This window comes from Uloborus diversus, chromosome 5 (genome assembly GCF_026930045.1).
Source record: "Uloborus diversus isolate 005 chromosome 5, Udiv.v.3.1, whole genome shotgun sequence".
NCBI classification, from domain to species: domain Eukaryota; kingdom Metazoa; phylum Arthropoda; class Arachnida; order Araneae; family Uloboridae; genus Uloborus; species Uloborus diversus.
In genome coordinates this window covers 96,371,347-96,386,072 of record NC_072735.1, presented here as the reverse complement: position 1 = coordinate 96,386,072, position 14,726 = coordinate 96,371,347, and the positions used below count along the sequence as shown (strand labels likewise).

The window sequence follows — 14,726 nt, the reverse complement described above, 5'->3', positions numbered from 1 at the left end:
CATCAACACAGGATAACCACCTCAACCGTACCGGATATCCTGCAAAAATCTGCAGGACATCCTGTCCGGAGGAGAGCGGTCATATCGGATATCGCTGGATACCGAATAGTAGAAAAATGAGCCGAATAGGCTGGATAACGGATAGCTACCAGGTATCTGGTGCATCCCTAGTTTGCACAGTATCCAAGGTGCCCTCAAGAAGGGGCAAGGGGTGTGACAGCTCCTAGGTGCAGACAGCTCCATAAAATTTTTTAGAAGCAAAGGGGCTATTTGAGAGGGGTTTTGATTTTATTTTTGGGGATAAGGGCTCTGGTTTTAAGATGGTGCAACACCACCCTTGGGTACGGAGGTACCCTTGCAGTACTTAAGCATGTACGAAATACTCATGCATGGGTTTGATTATAATCAGATTAGTTTTTTTTTCATTATGTTATTAATTTCTTTTATGTTTTAGGTTACAGATATGAACTATATTGCTTGAGTAAAAGTTGCAAAACTACTCATTGTGTGGTAAGTTTATTTTTATTGCTGATAAAGGAAAATTTAATATGTTTGATAATTAATATTTTACAGGAATGATTTACTAGCAAGCTAATTTTGTCTATCAGGAACAAAATACTTGTTAAATGAAAATTTCCTTTATCTCTGTAAAACTAATTATGTCTTAAGTGTCAAGAAAGGTTTAAATAGCGTTAAAAAATATCTTGTTTAAGTGCTTTATCATACAATTAAATGTAAGTCTTTTTCTATTAGCAATTGGGTACTATATTTTAACATCAAAATTTTGTTTTCTTATTTGACACAAAAATTCTACTCTTCGGATGTTGCAAACAAAAAATATAATGATTTACTGCGATAGTTGCACATAGAATAAAAAAAGATAGCAGAAGATTTTTATTCTTCTGCTATTTGAACCAATTTCTGAGATGAGGTAATACTTTTTTTCACTAATGCTAAGCCAGTGGCAGATTTACTGGGGGGGGGGGGGGGGGGGGGGGGGGAGCGACCGACCCATCCATGACCGTCATAATTTTAATCAAGTACATTCCACAAATTTGCTTAAAATTAAGTTTAGACAATTAGTGTAGTTGAGGATGAACAGTGTTACCCTTTTTTTAATTTGAATTTAAGCTCGCCCCTCCTTCCTTTTTTGAACTTCAATAATTTTTATATTTCTATATGTGTTTTCCAATCTTTTTCTTCCATGGACTACACTATACTGGTATAATAATACATTTTGCTATGATTTAAAACAGTAGTTTCCAACCCTGGGGGGATAGCCCCCAAAGGGGAGATTTAACACTTTAAGGGGTGATAAGTTTATGGGGGCGATTAGTATTTAAAATACATGATAAAGGGGTGGGGGCAATTGATTCCCTGCCCCCCTACATGATGGGTTTGAGGGAAGGAATATGGCTTTCACAATTTTCAACCACCACTCCCTTGAATAGACTAAATCCGCCCCTGTTCTAAGCACATAGTAGATGCTATTAAACTTATGCTAGTTTGATACTCACCAAAAAAAAAAAAAGTTTTTACAAGGGACGCGCCAGTAAGCAAATAAACTTAAACACATCCTTCAAAAGGTTGCATATCTTTTTAAACAGAAAAAAAAAACACATTTATTAAAACAAACCACAACAAACTTGGTTGTACCGTTTCCGAGATAAAGAACTGTAACGATTTTGTCAAATCACAAGTGAGAAATGATGACTGGAGCACCATCTTTGGCAGCTTGTATCTCAGCCAAGGAATTTTTTTGGCCCAAACCAAAAAATATGCTTATCTTACTTTTAAATAAAGTTTAACATATGTTACAATCAGAAAAGTTCGAAATCAAAATAATCACCTGGTTGAATTGACATGAATTCTACCGTATATTTATTCAAGATAGAAAAAAAAATAAATTAAAATAACACCATTTCATTCATTAGTTTGTGAAAATAATAATGATAATCAAGTGTGTAAATTTTTTTAAAATTAAATGATGTTTTGATTTTTTGTTGAATCTAACCTTAATAATTTCAGGAGTAAGTTGTGTAATTATATGTATAGTTACGAGGAACAGAATAACTGAAAAAAAAAATCAAGTTGTGTTATCAAAAGCTTGGGGTGAGTGTATCATTACAAAAACTGTTCGGAAATGATCCTAATTTTCTTTAAGATATAAAACAAAAGCATTTGGAAACTTCTTTGATCAAGAGAGTTAAGGGGAGGTTGTAATGAGATCATATACACATTTGTTTATTTCTGTTACATTTTTGGCTAGACAGGTGATGCAAAAAGAGTGGGGGAAAAGGTAGGATATAAACATTTTTTGCATTTCAATTTAAATATCCCGGACTTGAATTTTTCTTAGTAGAACCATGTGAATATAAGCTGTAACAGTTGTTCTGTAATATTTAAATAAGTTTTATGCACTTATCAAACTATTTGTTTTGTTTTATCTTCCTACACTTTCATACCTGTTGTATAGTAATGTTTGTAGAAAATTATATTTATTTATCTATACTAATATTATAAAGAGAGAGGGCGGATTTTTGTGTGTTTCTATGTTCGAGGTAATCTCCAGAACCACTACACCTATTTGAAAATTCCTTCACTATATGAAAGGTGCTTTCTTACTGAGTGACATAGGCTATAATTCGAAAAAATTCTGATAAATAGTTCTTTTTTTATTCCAATTTAGTCCCAAATTTCACATAAATTCCTGAATATGGTAGTGAAAAATTACTTGAACATGTTAATATTATATATCATTGAAAAGGGTAGAATTTTTCACGTTCTAAACAATTTGTTTTAATGCTCTAACTCAATTACGGCGGGAGTAATTTGTGCTTTTAGCTCAAACTTTTTTAGGCTTAGCTGAAATTTAGGCATTACTTTCTTCATTAAATCTATCAATAAAAAGTGAAGGAATTGTCCCACAATTTTCTTTTTGACACCATTTGAAAAAGCAACATTTTTTACTCCTGATCTCTCGACCTTTGGTCGCAAAACTTAGCTTCTATCTTCAAAGGAAAAAAAGTTACAAGCATTTTTAAATCAAGTTCGCAACATGTCATTTTGATTCGGGTTGTCAACCATTTTACTTTCGCATTTCCACGGTTACGCTTTTCGACTCCATTGTTTCTGTCCTTATTTTGCATTTAATTTCTTTAACTTATTTTATTTCGTGTTTCCATGGTTACGCTATTAAAATCCATCTTTCGCATTTTAATTTCTCAAAAGTATTTTAATATCTGTCGCCAATGTTTGGAAGGGTAATTTTGCATGGTGTTTTTTTTTTCTTTTATTTAAGCTTGGTTGTTGAATATATGTCACTTGAGACAATTTTTATTCCCAAGGTGGACCGGGCAAAGTTGGGAAACGCAGCTCTTAACAAATAAAGATTTGAAAGCTACTGTTAATGTGATCATATACCTTTTTGTTTGTGTGGCAAAACATTTATTATTGCCAACGAAAAAACATCCGTTTCACTCTCAAAAGGGCTGGGTTCCAATTGTGCGGTCGATTGGCACGTTAGGCGCTGAGCAGTTCAGTCTAGGATTATTGTTTTAAAGCAACCATAAATGTAATTCATTGTTTTGGTGATTTGTTTTGAAAGAAAAGCAACTTTTGATTTATTTTTATCCAAGTGAAATTTACAACATTTTTTTCTTTCTTTCTGACGATGATTTTTGAATATTCCACGGCATATTTTTTTTCATTAGACAGATGGATTATGATAGCGTGGTTGCTGGGCGAGTTTGGCGATAGAGTTGCGGAATTATTTTTACATTTGAAAGATATTATTTGATGTTTTTTTTTGTTTATTTGTCGAACTATTTTAAATTGCAGTAAAAACCGCTTCACTCGCTAAATAGAGTTTAACCAACTGTAAATCTAATTTAATAATTTGACAAAAAGTTTTAAATTCCAAAGAAACTTTGATATTTTTTTTTTGAAAAGTTGTGTATGCAGTTTATACAAAGATAAATAATCATTTCACATCAGAGGAGGAGGGGGCACCAATTTATTTTATTCAACGGACTTCCATTAAATTTTTAGCACGGGCATCGCCATGCGGGGTACTGCTAGTTGTTAATAATTGTATTCATTACATTTTCTTGTTGAAGTTATGCTTAAAAAAATATTTGGATTTTTTTTTTTTTTTTTTTTTTTTTTTGCCAATTAATTGGCACATCTCTGTTTTTACCTTATTTTGCATTTTAGAGGTATAGATATCCTTTCATTGGTTTCACGACGTCAACAGAGTGCTTTTATTTATGTATTTTTAAATTATGATTTTGTATTTTCTAAATACATTTAATAGAAATGTAGAGTGTTAATTTCTAAAAAGTTATCATTAAATTGAAAATTATTTATTCCAGATACATTGTGATCTTCTTTCTTCTGATTGCTGGTTGCATAACACAACTAGACAACCTGATCAAATTTATGAAAAGCACATGTAAGTTTAATATAAATGATTTTTATTTGAAGAAAAGCCTTCTTTTCAGAGTATTCCTTTTATCAAAATTTGAAAGATATGCGCATTATAAAGTAAGCGTTTTGTCAAGTTTGATAATTATTCTGAGAAAGGAGATAAATAAGATATCATTTATTCAAATCAATGATTTTAATTAATTGAATTTTTAAAATCTTTGACTTATTAATTTTCAACTTTACAAATCCTATTGAATTTTGAAAAGTTTAAATTTCACTTGTTCTGTTTTTTTTCTTAGTCACTACAACCTCAGTTCCTTATTTTGATCGCCTTCAGAAATGTTCACACCATGCTCAAAAGTCTGCCTATACACCCAACTAGAAAATTCAAACTTTTAGTTACTAATATGTTGTCTGTAGACTTTTAAATTTTATTAGTTGTCACTTTAAAATTTTAATGAAGGCAATCTTAATTGAAAGTTGATTGTATGTGTGTATATCTGTTATAATCATTACTGTTATTTATAGATTTGATGCTCTTATCCAGAGGTTTGAAGCGCCAGATTCTAGAAATAGATGGGATTCACCTCTGTTTACCTTGCATAAAGATGAGCAGCTTCCTCTTGAAAATATAGCAGATGGCATTATTCATGCAAAAAGCACCTCCACCAAATTTATCTACACAATGTGTAAGAGTAATTATGTATGTTTTTTATTTATGCTCCTGTAAGCTGAGAGTGTCCATACCCTCAATCTATAGTAATCTAGCCTTACCCAAATAAGTGTACATCAATAAAATTTTGTGCAGGTTGAATATCATTGTCATAAACTCGTGCAGAGCTTCAGAAATGGGGTGACCTCTTTACGGAGAGGTTTCCATTATGCCCTAAAGACTTCCATATGCTCACCCATAAAAAAATTTCAAAAGTGATGAATAAAAAGGCATTTTCAAAGCATATGAAGTGTGAAATTATGAACCTAAAAGCATAAAAAGTTTGCAATGTCATATTTATGTTCAATTCTATGAGCTAATGGGGTTATTACAATATCCCATTAGCTCATAGAATTGGGGTTACTACAGTACCCCCAGTGCACACACCTTGCTCACTGCTGCTAAATTGGTGCCACACCAATAGCAGCAGACATACCTGATATACAATGCTGATTGAAGAGATTTTTAGTTTTGCACACTTATGCAAGGTGCAGCACGTATTAAGTGGAAATCAGTACATAATTCTATGCCTAGAAATACATGAAATTCTTCAATAAAATGAGTATTGAATCTTACACTTTAGATACAATATTTATATGCATCTGTTAATGTATGCCAGCCCCCATCCCTCCAGGATTCTTAATTTTGAGCCATATTGCCAATCCTAGCTATGGTAGTTTATATAAGTGTATGAATTATTATAACCTCCCCCCCCCCCCCTCCGTTTCTGAAAAAAAAAATTAATAAATTCTGGCTGCACTGCTTTTTAAGAGAATAAAATGAGGGACCTTAAAACTCCTGAATATTGCCATTATCTCCTTACAGAATCCTTTTTTTTTTAATTCTACATGACCTTAAAGATTTTTCTTCTGTCATCCCCAATCCGATACGAGTGATTACATTATACCAAATTTTACCGGAATTTTCGCTTGTTAATACCGGAAATTCGATTTTTTTTCGTTAAACTATTTTCTTCCCCACATCCGAATTATGATAATCTTAAATAATAATAAAGCTGAAAGTCTCTCTGTCCGAATCTCTTTCTGTCTGTCAGCATCTCTGTGACGCGCATAGCGCCTAGACCGTTCGGCCGATTTTCATGAAATTTGGCACAGAATTAGTGTGTAGAATGAGGGTGTGCACCTCGAAGCGATTTTTCGAAATTTCGATTTTATTCCTTTTCTTTTCCAATTTTTAAGAACATTTTCCCGGACAAATTATCATAAGATGGACGAGTAAATTACCAAGTTACCATAACGTGGAACCATAACATAGGCAAGCCAATTGGGGAGAAATTCATCATACATTATTTGTAAATATACAGGCGAACCAAAAGACCTTTTAATTTTCTACTACGGCAAAGCTGTGTGGGTGCCACTAGTTATTTATAATACAACATCTTGTAGACTTGTTAAAGTACCATTCTGAAGTCTTTTTTGCTTCAATAAATTTTTTTATTTGCCATTTTTAGACTTTTGTTGCTTTCATTTTAATTGAAGCAATCCCTTTGTATCAAATATGAGGATCAAATTTTTCTGATTTTAGATATGTATTATGCTTTTTTGGTGGGCAAACAAATAAAATTTCTTTTTATTCCTATAAAAAATCATAAAGTTAAAATTTTCAAGCCAAATTCTGTGTCCTTTATGAGAGCCAAGAAGTTAAAATCTAAATTGCTGGTTTAATTTAATTTTTCCTTCAATTAAGTCAAATGTTATTAATAATACGTTTATTGTAGGGCTCTAAAATGCAATTCTAAACTAATTTACTTAATTTAAACTCTTTTATGTGCTGCTTTATACTTTTAACGCGTTCACTTTGAAAATTGCAATTTCTTTGCAACTGCCATAGGTATAAGATTTTTTGAATTTATGATGCTTACTATGCCTTGTGGAGAGACAAAGAAATTAAGTTCATTTGTATTTTTATTAAAATCATTAAATTGAAAAGTTTTTAACATAATTCATGCTCTTTAAGAGTGTTGAATGTCAGAAAGTAAAGCACAGAATTGCTGGCTGAAATTTATTTTTGTTTCAAGTTCTTTAAGTCTTTTAATACATACGTAACAAAGTTTAATTTTTTGGATTCAAAAAAAAAAAAAAAAAAAAATCAGGACTTTTTTATTTATTTTTTTTCTTCTCAATTTGAACACATTTTATACAATAGATGAAAGAACAACTTAATAGCTAAATAGTGGTACCACTATCTCCTAGAATTATCCTTATATATTATTTATGTAGCCTGTTTTTTGTTTCTACGCGAGATCTTCTTCAATTCTTGATCAATTTCTTTGATTTACACCTTATTTTAAAGCTTATCGTGCATGCTACTGACGAAAAAATAGACCCACGGTCTAAAATTTTTTTTTTTCTATCAAAAAGACCTGTTTTAAAGAACCAGAATGAGGTTTTCCGTTTAAATTTATAATTTTAACTTGCACTGTGACCAACAGATCTGAATAGCTCGATCGGCAGAGCGTTCGCCTGGTAACCAGGAGAATGAGTGTTCAGGCCGATGTCTGAACAATCTACATCAGAAAATTAGAGAAATATCGCGTATTACATGAACACTTAACAACATGAAGGAATAGAATAAATGAGATGGAAATGCTCCTTGCTGTTATGAAAACTTGATGCAACATGGAGATAAATTACTTCTTAATTTTAAGGCTCTTTTTTTTTTTAAGCTTTGGCTCCAATAAGAAAATTAAAGCATAATGTAAGCGAAAATATAAATATCAGGTTTAAGATTTCAGACTACAATAGAATTGTTTTTTTGTTCAGAAAAAAATAATAAATCGTATATTGAAATATAGATTCTTCTAATGAGTTTTTGACCCTTTGTACAAATAAAAAAAATACTACCTCAATTTGAAGGGTAAAAATATATATATTTTTCTTTTTTTTGCAAAAAAAACTAATAGCCTATCACATTTTTACTACATAGGAAAAGCTATGCTTAAAAAAGAACTTAGTTCAAATTATTTTATATTTTAACCGTGCTGTTAAATGATAAACACGTGCTGCCATCTAAGCCATAACGGTTCAAGCAGCGTGCAATAACAAATTGTAAAAAATTTTCAAAAATAAAAACACTTCTCTTCAATAACTTATCTTATACATTATTTCTGTGGATTATTTTTCTGTCGGTATGCGTTATCTTTCTTATCCCTTGAAGAAATTCCCCCCTCATTTTAAAACTTATCAGGCCGGCTAATGACGAAAAAAAGAATTACGGTCTAAAAATCAAGTTTTCGGAAAGGCCCCTTGCTGTTGCAAAACCTTGATGCAGCCTGTAGTTCTTATGCTAATGTTTTTTAAAAGCAAAGTTCTAATTCAATTTTCCAATTAATTGCGTCGCTTTCGGCAAGAAAAAAAAATTAAATTAACCAGTTTTTATTTTTTTAAAGCACTGGGCTTAGTTGTTTGATTAAATTAAAAAGTTTTTTTTTCGGTGGAGCGTTCTGCTATAAACTATCTGAACTTCGGGCAAGCTCGAGCTGGCCGACATAATAGCAAATTTACATTAATATTACGCATTACATGTACTCATAACATACAACAGATAACACACGTAATAAAATAAATGCAGTGGGAATGCTACTTTGTTTTGACTCTTTTATGCAGGCTACAATTATCATTCAGATAAGTTGACTGTTAATCGAAGGGTGTTCTTCCTTTTTTTTTAAAGCTTTGACTCCGTCCTGACCACTAAGCATAATGTAAGAATAAAAAAAATATTAAGATTTACCTCAAGGGAATCAAATCCCCTTTGTGTAGAAAAACGTTTTCATTATATGCTGAAATGTAGATTTTTCTAATAGCAGTGTTCGACCTTTTGAACAAATGAAACAATACTACGCCAAATTGAAACTATGAGTATGAAACTACTACACCCAGTAACCCTTTAATTTTTTATTAGAATATGATATAAAACATTAAAATTACTATCAACTTCATTAGTAAGAAATCATTTTCTACTTCTCTGCTTTCGGCTGAAAAAAAAAACAAGCATTTTGTCTACGTTCGAAAAATTACACTTAAAAAACGGACTCAGTTCACCTGGTTTTTGTTTTGAATTTTAAGTGTTTGATTAAAAGAAAAACATGTGTGGGCATTTAAACCGTAACGGTTAAAGGAGCCTGCTATGGAAAATTGTTTAATATTCAAAAATAAAAACGCTTATTTTCAATCGAATTTATTACTTCTCTGGAATGTTTGTTTCAATCGCTAAGTGAGATCTTCCTCATTCTTAATCAAATTCCATGTTTTACAAATAATTTTAAATCGCATCATGCTGGCTAATGACAAAGCATAGACGCATGATCTTATTTTTTTTTTTTCGGAAAAAAGATTTTTTGCTGTTTTTTATTATGCATTCCTTCAATGAATAGCAATCGAAAAGGAAGGCGCTATTGCTAGGTTTCTTGGAGTGTCATGCTGTTAATCGGAATGGCGTCAGTTCGAGTCCGTGCCAATAAATATATCTTTAATGTTTCAATATCTTTCCGTCAGATGCTCACATGGGCAGGAATGTATTTCTGTACTGCTTTTTCACATGTCACTCAGCCACACTTTTAATGATATTTATGTTTGCATTGAAAATATGTACAACCAAAAGGCGAGCGATGATCAAATTATCACAACGTTGTACTTAAAGAGGTTTTGTTACTGATGTCTTCAAATTACATGCTTTCTCTTGTGCGCTTACTTTTTTGGGTTTTTCTACATAATGTTCTTTCTTTGAAATTTTTAAAGAGCGAAATACCTTATGAAACGATTCGAAGCACAGTGCGGAATTCCGCACGGGTCGACTAGTAATTTTCATACTTTTTAAAAGAAAAATTCTTAAAATTAGTCAGTTTTCTATGTTTATCAGCATAGAGTCACACAAAAGTTTTGAAATGGTCTACAAAATTTTGATCAATTTAGAAAATCAAAATAATTTGTATTATTTTTTCAAAAGGATTCCTAATGTTTAAATTGAATTTTCTGTATTTCAATCTTGTATGAGTTACGTTTCTATACCAAAATCAAACACAAGCTTCGTCAAAAATTGTTTGTTGTGTTCGAAGTTTATCTTTTTGTATCCTGTAAATATTCAAGTTATTTTGATAGTTGGAAGTTATTTTGGCCTCTACTACTTTCACTGGGTGTCTTATATATAAATCTTTTTTTTGCAATTATTTTATGTTTTCAAGCCTTTTTTTGGCTAGAAAATTGTTAGTATGTACTTTGTTTTTGAGAAAAATACTAGTTTTCAAGCAGTATCACTTATTTTTTTATTCATTTGCCAATGAAACATATTTCAATGGACCCCCCCCCCCCCCCTCGTATTTGAATTTGATTTCCAGACGGCTCAAGTCTAAGAAGTAGTAAATGCTTATTGTACTATAAAGTTAGTATGTTGCATTTTTTAAAAATATATTTCAAAAAAAATATGTATCTTTAAACAAGAAACTAGTTCTTAAAAATTAAAATGATTTCCTGCACAACTCCTTACTTTTAATTTTCAAAGTTGAGTATGAACCCTGTAAAATAGAAAAAGATTGAAGAACTATCGCCATATTTTTTCACAACCATGCAGAACTCTTCTCTTCCGATTTTGTTTTTATTTTAGTGATTTACGGTAGTTTTTCGCCTCTCTAGAATGAGTGTGGATTTGTTTTACCCCCCCCCCCCTTTTCCTTCTCAATATTGATACTGTAACACAATTCCTGAATAATAAATAAATATTCCTAAAATTTGCTGTGTTTCTAATCTAGTTCAATAATATAATTAAAATTTTTCTTTAGCAACCACTTGCATCTACAAATTTCTTATATGACTTGGATAGAACAACCCAAGATATTGTGAAAAACATACTTGATGCTCAAAAGACATCTGTGCCTGGAGATACAATTAGCATACCTAACACAGAACAAAAAGTATCCTTTCATAAATATAAATGTCAAGTAATACTAATTGCATCTACAACATTTTAATTAGTGTATTTTGTGTTATTAGTCAATGTATTCTGACAATGCTTTATACAGGGGTCTTTTAAACTACTGCCTGTGGGCAAAGAGCAGCCTGTTATTTTATAACATTGGCATTCAGTTTTGCATAGAAAGAATCCCTTTAAATTCTAAAATCTTTCGTCATTCTTTTTAGAAAAATATTTTCATACTGAACTAATTTCATACTTTCAATATATCTGATTATATATATTATATATATATATATATGTGTGTGTGTGTATTGTAGTTTTAACCCCCAGAAAAAATACGAGAAAAAAAGTGTTGCATTTTTTAATATATTATTTTAAAATTTAGGTTAAGTTCTTTAAAACTTCTATAAACATATTAGTGCAACTACAAACACAGAAATTTTTTAGCTAGATGGCAAATTAAAATTAGTTATATCTGCATTGAAATGAATTTCTTAAAAACCGTATGTGCATTTTCAGTTGTTCTTTTTTTCCTTGACTTCTAATACATAGATTGTTTTATTCAAAATTCTAACAGCTGGAGAACTGTCCAGAATACGAAGACAGTTTATTTCATACACCAAAAGCCATCCAGTTTATGACAGCAATAACATTACAAACATGTTCATTCAATATGTAAATAAGAGTATATGATATAAAAATAAATTTAATTTTAAGCTTTTTGTTCAAAATTTTCCCTTTAAATATCAAGTGACAGTCCAGTTTTTAATCTTGAACACTACAACTGCTTTTGGGAGTTTTTTTTTTTTTTTTTTGATGCAGATTGGCCCCAATATGTTTTAGTTGAGAGATAAATAAAACATAGTTTTTTTTTTTTAAAGCAAGAATATCAGAACAATATTTATCAGGAATATTGGGAAAACTACTAACTTCGCTCTACACACCAATTTTATATAAAATGCTTTAAATTTCATTACATTACCTCCCATTTCAAAATATTTTCATAAAAATATTTTGTGCACAACTTATCAAATCTTTACCTGAAAGTTACTTGTATTGCCAAGATAAAAATCTTACCCACTTTTTGCTGCTAGAGTCAAAAGTAACACAGGCCTACGTGTTTTGAATTTTACGAGTGTCCTTAGCTAATACGAGTACGCTGATTCTGAATATGAATTCGGTTTGAGCCCATCACATCAAGATTTTTCACAAAATGAAACTAGTATGTTGTGGCCATCGCGAAACTTTCTTCTATATTTTTCTTTTTTTTTCTGATCCTTCCCCATGCTTGACGAGGAAGCAATATTCCCAACAAAAACAAAATTACACATGCAAAAACTTGACGACCATCCCAATGCCTGAATTATTGCAAAAGCAAAGAGCGAAAATTGAAAGTTATTTTAAAAGCCTTGCTTGAATTAACAAATATTTTATTTGTTAACAAACATTAGATGGCAACAGTTAAAAATTTTAAATCATTGAGATAATATTTCCAATCATTTCCATACAATAAAAATCACGAGAAATACACAGACGACAATCTATTACGATTTATCTTTCTTATTGTTGCATTAATAAAGCTATTTTTATTCGCAAAAAAAAAATCAAAACCTCTTGGAGCGATTGGCGTCGAAATTGAACCAAAGCCTGTTTACATATGGATTCACATATATTCCAAATTTCAACCAGAACATAGCATTACTTCTTGAGATAGGGCACTCACAATGAAAAAAAAGAACGGGTGATTGCGCTACCCCCCTTTTTAGCTGTTGACACCAAAATAAAATCAGCTCTTATACCCACTAAGGGCTACTTGCCGATAAATTTTTCTTTCATTTCGTTCATTATTTCTTGAGATACAGCAGTCACAATTGACGACAAAAAACGTTCTATAGCTCAACCCCCATTTGAGTTATTGACACCAAAATTGAATCAGCACCTGTTCCTGTTAATGGCAACATATTGACCTAATTTTGTTTGATTCAGCCAGTTACTTCCTGAGGAATAGTAAGCTCGCGTAGCTCAAAAAACGTCCCATTGCTCCACCCCCCCCCCCCCCCCCCCCCGGAGGAATTCGCGCCAAAAACCAATGGGCACAAGTTCACATAGGGGCACATATGTGTACTAAATTTCGTTCAATTTCATGCGGTATTTTTTGCTGTAGAGTGGCCACAAAAAAACTGGTCACACACAGACGTGACACAGACAGACAGACATTTTCCAAAAATAGTCGAAATGGACTCGGCACACCTCAAAACGTTCGAATCCGTCAAAATTCGGAAATTTGCACGAATCCAATACTTTTTTCTATATATTAGATATAGAAGAAAGTAAAAAACCTTATGTATTTTGTACCAAAGGCAAGAAAGTACCTTATTGATATTTCCCAAATTGAATTGAAATTAATTCTTTAAAATGTCCTATTTCCAAGAAACCCAATTATCGGTTACCAACAAAACCAAATATCCACCGCCAAGAGAGAAGAATGAAAATAAACACCCAATTAAGGACAGTCTACATGACAGAACAAGTAGGGTTTTTCACCCCTCTGTATCTCAGCCCCATGAAGACCCCTGGAGTTGGTTTTTGATTTATTCAATCTCTGGTGACCCCTGACGAAGCCTTGATACATCAATTAAAAATATTTTAGTATAATGTCATGTTTATTTTATTTCAGTCGTAACACATTTTCATTTTCGCATCTGTCAAAGTCAACTTGACGGTATCAGCAGTTGTTTACGAAACAGTTAGCGCCAGTTGTTTGTGGCATCTAGTTGTGTTTTGTTTTCCCGAGTATTTAGTGCGTTATAATGCCCTCAAGAAAGTGTAAAAACAGTCATGATACATTTTTTTACATGTGTGGTAATTTAACGATAACAAAGCATCAACAAAACATAACAGTATTTGTTAAGAAATCTTATCACGCTTACTTCGGGGTAAAACTTGGTGATCAGGACAAACATTGGGCTCCACACAAAGTGTGTTTAGCTACTGAGAAAATGAACAAAAGGTACACCTAGCTTTTTACCTTTGGCTATTTCTATGCTATCTAGGGAACCAAAAAACCAGGAAGACGACTTACTTTTGCTCTTACGATGTCAAGGGTTTCAATTTGGAAAATAAACATACAAATCAGTATTCTAAATTAACATCTGCTACACAGCCAGTACCTCATGGACAAGGAATTCCCATTCCTCCACCTTTTCCAACCATCCAACAGCAATCAGCAGATGCAAGTTCAAACGACAAAACCCCAACGACTGGCTAATGTAGATAAAACTGCATTGTTTTTGCTTTTTTTTTAATGAACAACTCAATTTCACAGGAATTTTCTATTAAATATAGTTTTAATAAGTATTCTCTCCATATTTTTCGCAATTTCTATAAAAATAACTTCATGATCAGCACACCCCATTTATTATAGGGCACCTATTAAATTTGAAACACTTTTTCATGAAGAAAAAAAATGTAGGCCTGTGTAATCTGAAAGTTAAATCATTATGCCATGTGTGCAAGAGCTAGTTTAAAATCAAGGGCAAAAAAAGAAGTTGTTCCAAAAGAAGTTGTTTTGCCACATTCTCTTAAACACGCACACACACTTTGTTCATCAATTTTCCAACTGCTGACTAATCTTGTGTATGATTTTATTTACTTTGAA

General features: G+C 31.8%; 1 protein-coding gene across 1 annotated transcript in view; it reads left to right on the top strand.

The window, feature by feature from the left end:
• Positions 1–11,867, top strand: part of LOC129222287 (protein KTI12 homolog) — a 33,664-nt gene extending 21,797 nt beyond the window's left edge. The window contains 6 exon segments of the mRNA XM_054856772.1: positions 455–510; positions 4,374–4,453; positions 4,957–5,065; positions 5,067–5,117; positions 10,935–11,066; positions 11,621–11,867. Of these exon segments, the coding sequence (XP_054712747.1) occupies positions 455–510; positions 4,374–4,453; positions 4,957–5,065; positions 5,067–5,117; positions 10,935–11,066; positions 11,621–11,761 (569 nt within the window). The 3' untranslated portion in view covers positions 11,762–11,867.
• The last annotated feature ends 2,859 nt before the right edge of the window (positions 11,868–14,726 follow it).